Genomic DNA, 13,026 nt, shown 5'->3' with positions numbered 1-13,026 from the left:
ATATTGTGCCTGTGCTGGCTCTCTGAAAGAGCTACCAAGTTGTCCCATTCTCCTGCTCTTCCCCATAGCCCTACAATTTTTTCTAAATAAATTTCAAAAAGAAATTGGATATATTATTGAATCTGCTTCCCCCACTCTTTCAGGCAATGCACTCCAGATTTTAGCCACTCGCTGAATAAAAAAAATTTCATTACCCCACCCTTGCTTTTTTCCCCCCAATTATCTTAATGTGCTCTCTGGTTATGAATCCTATTAGTGGGAACAGTTTCTCCCTATCTAGTCAAAACCCCATATAATTTTGAATAGCTCTACTGAATCTTCACTTAACTTTCTCTGCTTTAAGAACAATACAAGCTTCTCTAGTCCCTCCACTTAACTTAAGTCCCTCATACCTAGTACCATGTTGTTAAATCTCCCCTGCGCCTCTCCAAGGCCTTGGCATTTTTCCTAAAGTTTAGTGCCCAGAATTGAACACATTATTCCAGCTGAATTTTGGCCAGTGAAGCTAAGTACTTATATTGAATGGCGGTGCAGGCTCAAAGGGCTGAATGGCCTACTCCTGCTCCTATTTTCGATGTTTCTATATAGTTCAGCCACACCCTCTGCCTCCATAGGATTTCCTTTTTGCTCCTTAAGTGGCCCTACTTTCCTTCGATTATCCATTTACTCATTACATGTTTATAAAAAAATTGAGTGTTTCCTTTCGCATTACCAGCTAATCTTCTCATATTTGCTTTGTCCTTATTTCCTTTCTCAGCTCCCCTCTGCACTGCGCTATGAATAGTAAAAAGGTAGTAAAAGGAGGAGTGGGACCAAGAAGGGAATTTACTCATGGAGGCAGAGGGCATGACTGAGGTACTACATGAGTACGTTGCACCTGTCTTTACATAGAGTCATACAGCACAGAAACAGGCCCTTCGGCCCGTCATGTCTGTGCCGGCCATCAAGCACCTATCTATTCTAATCCCATTTTCCAGCACTTGGCCTATAGCCTTGTATGCTATGGTGTATCAAGTGCTCAAAATACTTCTTACATGTTGTGAGGGTTCCTGACTCTACCACCCCTTCAGGCAGTGTGTTCCAGTTGACAGAAGATGCTGCCGAAGTCATAGTGAAAGAGGAGGTAGTTGAGATATTGGATGGGCTAAAAATTGATAAAGAGGAGATATTAGAAAGGCTGGCTGTACTTAAAGTTAAGTCACCAGGACTGGATCAGATGCATCCAAAGATAACGAGGGAAGGGTGGAAATTGCAGAGACATTGGCCATAATCTTCCAATACTCCTTAGATACAAGGGTGGTGCCAAAGGACTGGAAGATTGCAAACTTATTTTATTTATTTAGAGATACAGCACTGAAACAGGCCCTTCGACCCACTGAGTCTGTGCCGACCAACAACCACCCATTTATACTAACCCTACAGTAATCCCATATTCCCTATCACCTCCCTACACTAGGGGCAATTTACAATGGCCAATTTACCCATCACCTGCAAGTCTTTGGATGTGGGAGGAAACCGAAGCACCCGGCGAAAATCCACGCAGACACAGGGAGAACTTGCAAAATCCGCACAGGCAGTACCCAGAATCGAACCTGGGTCTCTGGAGCTGTGAGGCTGCGGTGCTAACCACTGCGCCGCCCAAATGTTACATCTTTGTTCAAAAAGGGTGTATGGATAAGCCCAGCAACCACAGGCCAGTCAGTTTAACCTCAGTGGTGGGAAAGATTTTATTAATAATAATCTCGGACAAAATTAACAGTCACTTGGACAAGTGTGGATTAATTAAGGAAAGCCAGCCTGGATTTGTTAAAGGCAAATCCTGTTTAACTTGACTGAGTTTTTTGACGAGGTAACAGAGGGGGTTGGTAAGGGTAATGGGGACTTCCAAAAGGTGAAAGTGCCACATAACAGGCTCCTCAGAAAAGTTAAGCCCATAGAATAAAAGGGACAGGGATAGATATGAAGTTGGCTGCATGACAAAAAAAACAGCAGTGAACAGTTGTTTTTCAGACTGGGGGAAGGTATACAATGGAGTTCCCCAGTGGTCAGTATTGGAACCACTGCTTTTCTTGATCTATATTGATGACCTTGACTTGGGTGTGCAGGGCATAATTTCAAAGTTGCAGATGACACAAAACTTGGAAGTATCGTGAACTGAAGGTGGATAGTGATAGTCTTCAAGAGGACATAGACAGGCTGGTGTAACAGGCAGACACATGGCAGATGAAATTTAATGCAAAGAATTCTGAAGTGATACATTTTGGTAGGAAGAACAAGTAGAGGCAATATAAAATAAAGGATACAATTCTAAACGGGGTGCCGGAGCAGACGGATCTGGGGGGGTATATCTGCAAACATCATTGAAGGTGACAGGGGAGGTTGAGAAAGGATTAATAAGGCATACGTGATCCTGGGCCTTATAAATAGAGAAAGAGTGTATAAAAGCAAGGAAGTTATGGTGAATCCTTATAAAACACTGGTATGGCCTCAACTGGAGTATTGTGTCCGATTCTGGACGCCACACTGCAGCAAGGACATAAAGGCTGAATTACTATATTGAAACATTGAAAATAGGAGAAGTAGGCCATTCAGCCCTTTGAGCCTGCACTGCCATTCAATATCAGTACTTAGCTTCTGTTTTCACTACAGAACAGGGTGCAGAAAGGATTTATGAGAATGGTTCCAGGGATGGTGGACTTCAATTACTTAGAAAGATTGGAGAAGCTGGGTCTGTTCTCCTTGAAGAGAAATTTGAGAGGAGATTTGATGGAGGTGTTCAAAATCATGAGGGATCTGGACAGAGTAGATCGGGAGAAACTGTTCACATTGGCAGCACAGTGGCGCAGTGGTTAGCACCGCAGCCTCACAGCTCCAGCGACCCGGGTTCAATTCTGGGTACTGCCTGTGTGAAGTTTGCAAGTTCTCCCTGTGTCTGCATGGGTTTCCTCCGGGTGCTCCGGTTTCCTCCCACATGCCAAAGACTTGCAGGGTGATAGGTTAATTGGCCATTATAAATTGCCCCTAGTATAGGTAGGTGGTAGGGAAATATAGGGACAGGTGGGGATGTGGTAGGAATACGGAATTAGGGTAGGATTAGTATAAATGGGTGGTTGATGGTCCGCACAGACCCGGTGGGCCGAAGGGCCTGTTTCAGTGCTGTATCTCTAAACTAAACTAAAGGGTTGAGAACCAGAGAATACCAATTTAATGTGATTGGCAAAAGAACTAAAGGCAACATAAGAAAAACTTCTGAAGGGTCACTGACCTGAAACGTTAACTCTGTTTCTCTCTCCACAGATGCTGCCAGACCTGCTGAGCATTTCCAGCATTTCTTGTTTTTATATAAGAAAAACTTTTTTTTTTAAATATAGCCAGTGGTTAGGATCAGACATGCACTGCCTGAGTGTGTGGTGGAGGCAAATTCAAAACAAAATTGGATAACTACCTGAACAGAAAAAAAATTGCAGGGCTACGGGGAAAATGCAGGGGTGTTGGACTACCCGAGTTGCTGTTGGAGAGAGCTGGCATAGAGCATAAGGGCCAAATTGCCTAATTCTACACTGCTTCCGCACCATAATCTCGTGTGTTGTCCAAGGATTATCCTTAGCCCCCTATTTCTCATTTACATGCTGTCCCTCAGCAATATCATCTGAAAACAAAGCATGAGTTATTATGTATGCTGATGACACCCAGCTCTACCTCACCACCACCTCTCTCAACTCCACCACTGTTGCTAACTTATCAGACTGCTCATCTGACATCTAGTACTGGATGAGCAGAAATTTCCTCCAATTAAATATTAGGAAGACTGAAGCCAATGTTTTCAGTCCCCGCTCCAAATGCCGTTCACTAGCAACTGACTCCATTCCTCTCTCTGGGAACAGTCTGAGATTAAAACAATCTTTTGCAACCTTGTTGTCTCATTTGACTCCAAAATGAGCTTTCAATCTCATATTCGTGCCATCACAAAGACTGCCTATTTCCACCTCTGTAACATGGTCATCTTCACCCATCTCAGCTCATCTGCTGCTGAAACCCTCATTTATTCATTAGCTGTAGACTTGACTATTCTAACGCATTCCTGACTCGTCTCCCACATTCTACCCTCTGAAACTCTGCTGCCCGTGTCCTACCTCACATCAAGTCCCATTCACCCATCAACCCTATGCTCGCTGACTACATTGGCTCCCGGTCAAGCAACGCCTTGATTTTAAAATTCTCATCTTTGTTTTCAAATCTCTCCACAGCCTTGCCCCTCCCTATCTCTGTAATCACCTCCAGCCCCACACCCTTGGAGATATCTGCTCATCTAATTCTGGCCTCCTGAGCATACCCAATTTTAAATCACTCCATTCATGGCCACACCTTTAGTTGCATAGCTCTGGAATTCCCTCCCCACACCTCTTTCCCTCTTTAAGACATTCCTTAAAACTTACCTCTTTGACTAAGCTTTTGGTCATCTGATCCAATACCTCATATGGCTGAGTGTCATTTTTTTGTTTTAGAATGCTCCTGTGAAGTACGTTGGAATGTTTCAATACGTTAAAGGTGCTATATAAAATACAAGTTGTTGCAAGCATTCCATGATTCTACCTGACATTTATAAGCCTAATTTTTCTGTTTCATTTTGATATTAGTCATTCAGAGAGCTCTTGCTTGGATATTCTTCCTGTGCCCAAGACCCTAAGCTCCTCAAGCATGTCAGGGGAGGAGTCCACATCTACAGAACATTACCAGTGTGGGAGCACTTTCTCGCATCAAACAGACTGCAGTTCAAAAAGGCAGCCCACCATCACCTTTGCCAAGGTAATTAGTTAATGACAGCCTTTCCAGTGACACCCATCTGCTGAGAATGATTTTTTTAAGTAGAGTTTCCAACCCAGTGATAAAGTAGCTCAAAGTTTGGTTACTGTTATCTCTGTTAATATTCAGTCAGTTTTTTTTAAATGTCAGTACTGTTGCTGCTACTTGACAAAGTTGTGTGCTTTTCATATTAGAGTAGGTTACTCTCTAGTTCATTCCCCACACCTTCCAGGTTTTACACAATCTTAAGAGCACCTGCTCCCAGTCCTCTGCCAAAATGATACTGAACAATCTGCAGGTGCAAATAATTTGTACATTGACTCTGCCAAGATTAAGCAAGCCAGGGAGCAATGCCACAAATTTCCCAAAGACTGATGCCTAACTGATTTAATTCTAACACAATGGGTCACACAATGCTCTCTCTATCCACCCCTCCAAACAACATCCATCTATTTGTTTACATGTGGTCTGCCATCTAGTGGCAGAATCAGGAATAATCAAAGTCACCAAAGACAACCAAATTTAAAGTACAAAAGTTAATAGATCACCAAAAATAAAAGAAATTTCTCTGATTTTCCCCACCACCCCTCCTCTTCTCCTGAATGCCTTTACTCATGTTGAGGTACAGCAGCACACTGGTATCTATCCTTTATACCTGAGCCATATGAAAACAAGCTATGCACGATAACTTGTACTTATCTAGCACCTTTAACATAAAACATCCCAAAGCACATCACAGGAACATTCTAAAGCAAAATTAGACACGAAATCACATAAGGCCAATGGTCAAAAGTTTGGTCAAAGGTAGGTTTTAAGGAGCAACTTAAAGGAAGAAAGAGAGGTAGAGTCAGAAATTTTGGAGAGGGAATTCTAGACCTTAGCGTCTCGGCAGCTAAATGCTCCACCATCAGCTGCCGTGCTCTTATAATCAGGGAAGCTCAAGAGGCTAGAGTTAGAGCAACACAGATATCAGAGTATTGTGGGGCTGGAAGAGATTACACAGATAAAGAGGGGCAAGGTTATGGAGGGATATGAAAACAAGGATGAGAATTTTAAATCAAGATGTTGCTTGATAGTGAGCCAATGTAGGTCAGCAAGCACAGGGCTGACAGGCAAACGGAACTTGCTGCGAGTTAAGACACAGGCAGCAGGGTTTTGGTGATCTCAAGTTTACGGAGGATAGATTGTAGGACACCAGGTAGGAGAGCAATGGAATAGTCAAGTCCAGAGGTAACAAAGGCATGAGCGAGGGTTTCAGCAGATGAGCTGAGACAGGCAACGTTATGGAGATGGAAATAGGTAGTCTTAAAGTTGACGCGGATACAAGCTCATCTCGGGATCATATATGACACCAAGGCTGCGAACATTGTTTTAGTTTCAGACAGATGCCAGGAAGTGGGGGGGGGGGGGGGGGGAGAAGGAGCGGTAGCTAGGGAACAGAGTTTGAAACAGGGACTGAAGACAATGACTTCCGTCTTCCAAATATTTAATTGGAGTAAATTTCTGCTCATCCAGTATTGGATGCTGGATAAACAACACAAAATTACTGACAGTGGAGGAGTCAAGAGACGTGGTGGTTAATGATATTATCAAATTGAAAGAAAAGGCATACAATGCTGTGATGATTAGTGGTAAGCCAGAAGATTGGGAAAATTTTAGAAATCAGCAAAGGATGACTAAAAAATAATAGAGGGAGAAATTTGAACATGAGGTTAAACTAGCAAGAAATATAAAAACAGAAGAGCTTCTACAAGTACAGAAAAAAAAGGAAAAGAGGAGCTAAAGTAAACATTGGTCCTTTAAAGGATGAAACTAGGAAATTAATGGGGAAAAAGGAAATGGCAGAGACTTTAAACAAATATTTTGTATCTGACTTCATGCAAGACAAAAAATATCCCAAGAATAGTAGAAAATAAAGGAGCAAAAGGGAGTGATGAACTTAAAACTAAATCACTACCATGAAAGAAAAAGTACTTGGAAAACTAATGGGACTAAAGGCTGACAAGTCCCCTGGACCGGATAGCCTGCATTCAAGGGTCTTGAATGATGTGGTTGCAGAGATAGTGGATGCATTGGTTGTAATATTCCAAAATTGACTAGATTTTGGAAAGGTCCCAGCGGATTGGAAAACCACAAATGTAACACCTCTATTCAAGAAAGGAGGGAGACAGAAAGCAGGAAACTATAGGCTAGTTAGCCTAACATCCGTCATTGGGAAAATGCTGGAATCCATCATTAAGGAAGGAGTAGCAGGACATTTAGAAAAGCATAATACCATGTTGACTGCTTGGTTGTTATGTGAAAGGGAAATCGTATCTGAAAAACTCATTAGAGTCCTTGGAAGAAGTAACAAGTACATTGGATAAAGGGAACCAGTAAATGTGGTTTATTTCGATTTCCAAAAGGCATTTGTTAAGGAGCCACATAAATGGTTATTGCACAGGATAAAAGCTCATGGTGTTGGGGGTAATATATTAACATGGACGTAGGATTGGCTAACTAATAGGAAACAGAGTCAGAATAAAAGGGTCATTTTCAGGTTGGCAAACTGTAACAAGTGGAGTGCCACAGGGATCAGCGCTGGGGCCTCAACTACTTACAATTTATATTAATGATTTGGATGAAGGGACTGAGTATATTGTAACCAAATTTGCTGACGATACAAAGATAGATAGGAAAGCAAGTTGTGAGGACACAGAGTCTGCAAAGGGATATAGACAGGTTAAGTGAGTGCGCAAAATTTGGCAGATAGAATATAATGCAGGATAACGTGGGAGGTTGTCCACTTTTGTGGAAAGAATAGCAAAGAACATTATTTAAATGGCGACTGCAGAATGCTGCAGAAAAGAAGGATCTGGGTGTCCTCATACATGACTCACAAAAGGTTAGCATGCAGGTACAAGAAGTCATTCGGAAGGCAAATGGATTGTTGGCCTTTATTGCAAGGGAGATGGAGTATAAACTAGGGAAGTCTTGTTACAACTGTACAGGGTGTTCATGAGACCACACCTAGGATACAGTACAGTTTAAGTCTCTTATTTAAAGGAGGAATATACTTGCATTGAAGGCAGTTCAAATAAGTTCACTAGGTTGATTCCTGGGATGAAGGGATTGTCTTATGAAGGAAGGTTGAGCAGGTTTGACCTATACTCAATGAAGTTAAGAATGAGAGGTGATCTTATTGAAACATATACCATTCTCATGGGGGGTTTGACAGGGTAGACGCTGAGAGGATACTTTACCTCATGGGGTAAACTAGAAAAGGGGGCAGAGTTTCAAAACTAAGAGTCACCATTTAAGACAGAGATAAGGAGGAATTTCCTCTGAGGGCCATCTTTCAAATTCTCTTCCTGAGAACAGTGGCAGCTGGGTCATTGAATATATTAAAGACTGAGCTTGACAGATTTTGGATTTACAAGGGAGTAAAGGGTTATTGGGGACAGGTAGGAAAGTGGAGTTAAGACTACAATCAGATCAGCCATGATCTTGTTGAATAGCAGAGCAGGCTTATAGGAGCAAATAGCTTACTCCTATTTCTTGCACTCTTATGCAAGGTGGAGCTGCGTGTCATCAGCATACATATGAAATATTGTGCTTTCAGATGCTCAGCTAAAGTTCAACACTTCCAGTAAGTCTGAACAAGAACAGAAAAAAAAAAACAGGCCATTGGACAACAATCAGGCGCTGGATTCCTAGTTTGTGTGCCCTTCACCAACCCAAGGTACTGAGGTCAATTACATAAGTCTGGCTGTCACCAGCGTTTAGGTCAGCTTCCCAGCTATCAGCTCGCTGGAACTTGGAATCTTCTTGGCTTCTATGGCTCAGCTACTCAGTGTCATTAAACCCATCAGATAATGACACCGGATATGAAGAGACTGGAAAGCACACCACAGGCTCACCAGCTACCACCCGAACTTCCCAGTCACAGTCCCATTCACCATCTTAACGCGACTTGAGCCTCCCGCCCCTCACACTCACACCTTTCTCTGTCTTTTCCGACTCGGACACGGTCTCGAAGCCAAAATGAGTTTGCTTTTGCTCGGCGTTGCCGGAATGAAATCTAACAGAAATGCAAGCCGCAAGATTCCGCCTACAAGTGAAGAGACGACTCCCACCCCAAGGCCCAACGACAAACGACCCCAACAGGCGACAGGCAGCCATCTTTCTACTGACCCACCGGTTCCTTTGCTTCCGCTTCCGGAGCAAACCAGACTGGCCACCTGATCGCGAAACGGGTGTAATTGGTGCCAGTTATTCAAATGTCTGCATTTAGGATTGATCATCTATCGCTAGCTTCGATATATCAACAGGCTTCAATGTCAAGTAAATGTTCGCATTGAGATCTTAAAACACGGGTCAAATTGCAAACCCGTTTAAACACTTGGAGATGTGTTTAATTTCAGTAGTGAGATACAGCAAAATTTATAAACCAAGGTGACTTTCAGTGAGACTCAATAAATTTAGCAATTTATAATAGCCTGATGTTTCATCTTTTGCTAGTGCCAAAATCAATACCTGATAGGCTAAAACAGAAAATGCTGGAAATACTCAGCAGGTTTGGCAATATCCGTGGGGAGAGAAACAGAACATCTCTCTCCACAATGCTGCCAGACTTGCAGAGTACTTCCAGCATTTTCAGTTATTTCAGCTTTCCAGCATCCATAGTATTTTGCTTCTGGCAGCATAAAGATGAGCCAGGAGAGTTAGCTGGAATATGTGTCTTTGTCCTGATAAGCGGCTATGTCCCACAATTTTTCTGATGTAGATGCAAGAGTGCTACCAATCAAATCAAGTTGTTAAGAATGTGGACCATCAAATTTAACACAAAGAACTGAGCACTTGTTACCCAGGAAACAGAATTCACAGTATGCTGCCAAATGGCAGGCCTTTATTGGTCAACCTGTAAGGATGAGCCAAATTGGTAAGACTGAACATTCTGTCACTGGAGCCTCTCTATCTTATGTTTTTGCAAACAAAAATAGGCCTTTGAGCACTCCATCATTGGAAAGCTGTGTGACTGCCTTAGCAGCATCTCTTTGCCAGTGGAAATCTGGGAATATCCAGATGCCCAATAAAATGTTTAGATGAATGTTGGTATTGAAGATCCACTTTTTTAGAGCCTTATGAACTATCATTGGATTCAATGGGTCTGTTTCTGCCCATTATTTGATGGAGAAACGCACTGAGTAAGAAAGCAAATGATGGGCAGTGATGCTTGGAAGCTACTGTAGAATGCTCTCACTGATTCCGAACTTTTAAATTGAAGTGTTTTAAGTAATTCTGCTCACCACTTTGGTGCAAAAAATAGTATTGTGGCCTTAAATCATTTCAGTAAGTAACCATTCTAAAAACTCTCTTCTTTGATCATCATGACAAAGCTATCAGAATGCCATCCTATTACCTTCTCTAGACCGAGACAAGCAGAACAGACCTGGAATATATCTTCTGCAGGAAATAACTTTCAAATTAACTCTGTTTTTGATATTGTAGTCATTTTGGGATGCTGTCAATGGATTACACATTGGAAAGAAAAGAGCTTGTATTTATATAGTGCCTTTCTGAACTCAGGGCCTTCCAAAGCCCTTCACAGTCAATGACGGACTTTCAAAATGTAGTCACAGTTGTAACGAGGGAAATGCAGCAGATAATTTATGCATAGCAATATCGCACAAATTTATAAGGTAAATGACCAACCAGACAATTTAGTGATGTTGGTTGAGGGCAATTGTTGTCCAGGATACTGTGTAAACTCCCCTGCTTTTCTTTAGTTAGTGCCTTGGGATCTTTTACATCCACCTGAGAGGTCACGTGGGAGCTTGGTTGAATGTCACATCTGAAAGATGACACTTCTGGCATTCTGACTCAGAGGTAAGAGTGTTACCACTAAACTAAGGCTTAATGAAAAAAAGATCAACAGTGAGCTAGACAATTGGATTACTAACTCATTTGATATACTATTTCTTAAAGAAGGACTCGAAGAGTATATAATGCTGTGTAGCATTTTTGGAACCTCAAATATTTTGAACTTATTAGTTTTGGCATCAGTGGAAATTCAGGGAAGGAGAAGGAGCCGAAGCTATTCCATAGGATTCCATAGGATATATGGCACATGTTACGTGAGCGCTTCTATTTTTCTTTGCACAATATGATTTCAGAAGTTATAGTTGGATTGTGGACACTGATTCATCTGGAATCTTGAAGAGGCTGAATTTTGTGGTTTTTTTAAAAAAAGGAAGGTTAACAGAAGGTTCCTGGTTTTGGTTAAAACAAGTACTGGGACGTATCTGATTCCAAGTAAACACAGGGGTTGTGTTTTGAACTGGAGAGCTATTTACAAGGAAATGACAAGTCAAGATTTATGGTCATCGCACAACTTGCCTCTGGAAAGGTTTTAGTTTCATTTTCAACTGTGAAAAAGCCAGTTGGTGTTTGGCCAAAGGCAGTTGGAGTTTGTTTATTGACCTGCCAGGAGAACAGAAGAAAATCCAGACAGCTGATATCTTTCTCTCCGTGCATCTTTAAAGAATTCCTGAATCAAGTTGTGCTGTTGCCTCCTGTATTTGAAGAAATCCTGCATGTTTGCAGAAACCTTGCATCTTTGAAGGAACTTTGCATCGAATGTGTGAGAGTTGAAACCTTTGTTGCTGCACACCTGATGTAAGACCTACGTGAAGCCTTCTGTGCTGAATCTCTTTGAAAGCCTACCCAAACGGATCATCAACATCACCTGGAAAGAACTGTTCTAGGAAGATCCCCTTTGACAGCTGCCTATTCGCCTTTGGGACAGCTTGCCAAAACAAAGGACACCCATACCTTCTTTTCAGTCTAAGTTTTTTAATTCCTTCTATTTCTTTGTAATAGCTGTAAACAAAAATCCTTTTTTTTCCCAGTTAACCAGTTTTGTATGTATGTGTGTGTGTAAGGGCTAGGATAAAAACAAGGACCTTTACTATTTCAATTCATGCACATGTTTACTTCATTATTGTTTAAGATTTGGTTTATAATAAATGGATAATTTTGTTGTTTATTAAAGAAACCTGGTTGGTGTGCTTTATGTTGGGGTAAAAATGGAGTGTCTGATTGATTGTTTCGGTTAAGTGGGAAAATTTAAATATATGTTGTGACCTGTGGAGAAGTGGGACTGAATTAACAGTGCACTCCTCCCGCCTCGGTCATAACACACAGAAACAGGCCATTCGGTCCAAGCAGTCCATGCCAGCATTTAATTAAATATTGGGAAGACTGAAGCCATAGTTTTCAGTCCTCACTCCAAATACCGTTCCCTAGCTACTGACTCCATTCCTCTCCCTGGCAACAGTCTGAGATTAAGCAAGTCCATTCACAACCTTGATGTCACATTTGACCCCAAGATGAGCTTCCAACCTCATATTCATGCCATCACTAAGACTGCCTATTTCCACCTCCATCGCCCGACTTCTCCCCGTCTCACCTCATCTGCTGCTGAAACCCTCATTCATGCCTTTGTTACCTGTAAACCTGACTATTCCAATGCACTCCAGGCTGGTCTCCCACATTCTACTCTCCGTAAACGTAAGGTCATCCAAACTCTGCTGCCCGTGTCTTAACTCGCACCAAGTCCCATTCCCCTATCATCCCTGTGATCACTGACCTACAATGTCTTGATTTTAAAATTCTCATCCTTGTTTTCAAATCCCTCCATGGCCTCATCCCTCCCTATCTCTGTAATCTCCTCCAGCCCCACAACCCTCCCAGATATCTGCGCTCCTCTAATTCTGGCCTCTTGTGCATTCCTGATTTTAATCGCTCCGCCATTGGTGGCCTCAGTTGGCTAGGCCTCAAGATTTGGAATAACCTCCCTACACCTCTCTGCCTCTCCACCTCAATTTATTCCTTTAAGACATTCCTTAAAATCTACCTCTTTGACCAAGCTTGTGGTCATCTGACGTAATGTCTCCTTTTGTGGCCTATTACCTCCTTTTGTAGCTCGGTATCATACTTCGTTTTATACTGCTCCTGTATAATGCCTTGGGATGTTTTATTATGTTAAAGGCACTATATAAATATAAGTTGTTGTTATGTTCCACTGGAGCCTCCTCCCATCGTTCCTCATCTAAATCTATCATCGTAACCCTCTATTCCCTTCTCCCTCATATGTTTGTCTAGCTTCACCTTAAATGCATCTATACTATTTGCTTCAACCACTTCCTGTGGTAGTGAGTTCCACATTCTCACCACTCTCTG

The 13,026-nt window shown here is 42.0% G+C and overlaps 1 protein-coding gene across 2 annotated transcripts in view; it reads right to left on the bottom strand.

Moving 5' to 3' along the window:
- The window catches only part of coq5 (coenzyme Q5, methyltransferase), a 29,371-nt gene extending 20,405 nt beyond the window's left edge, over positions 1 to 8,966 (bottom strand). The window contains exon 1 of one of the 2 annotated variants that reach the window (XM_068055223.1): positions 8,784 to 8,966. In XM_068055223.1, coding sequence (XP_067911324.1) covers positions 8,784 to 8,964 — 181 coding nt within the window. In that variant the 5' untranslated portion in view covers positions 8,965 to 8,966. Of the gene's footprint in view, positions 1 to 3,265; positions 3,749 to 8,783 lie in introns of those variants that run through there. The other variant, XM_068055224.1, reaches the window with a different exon arrangement.
- Positions 8,967 to 13,026: the final 4,060 nt, after the last annotated feature.

Source organism: Heterodontus francisci, chromosome 23 (genome assembly GCF_036365525.1).
Source record: "Heterodontus francisci isolate sHetFra1 chromosome 23, sHetFra1.hap1, whole genome shotgun sequence".
NCBI lineage: Eukaryota > Metazoa > Chordata > Chondrichthyes > Heterodontiformes > Heterodontidae > Heterodontus > Heterodontus francisci.
This window is presented reverse-complemented; position numbering and strand designations above follow the sequence as displayed.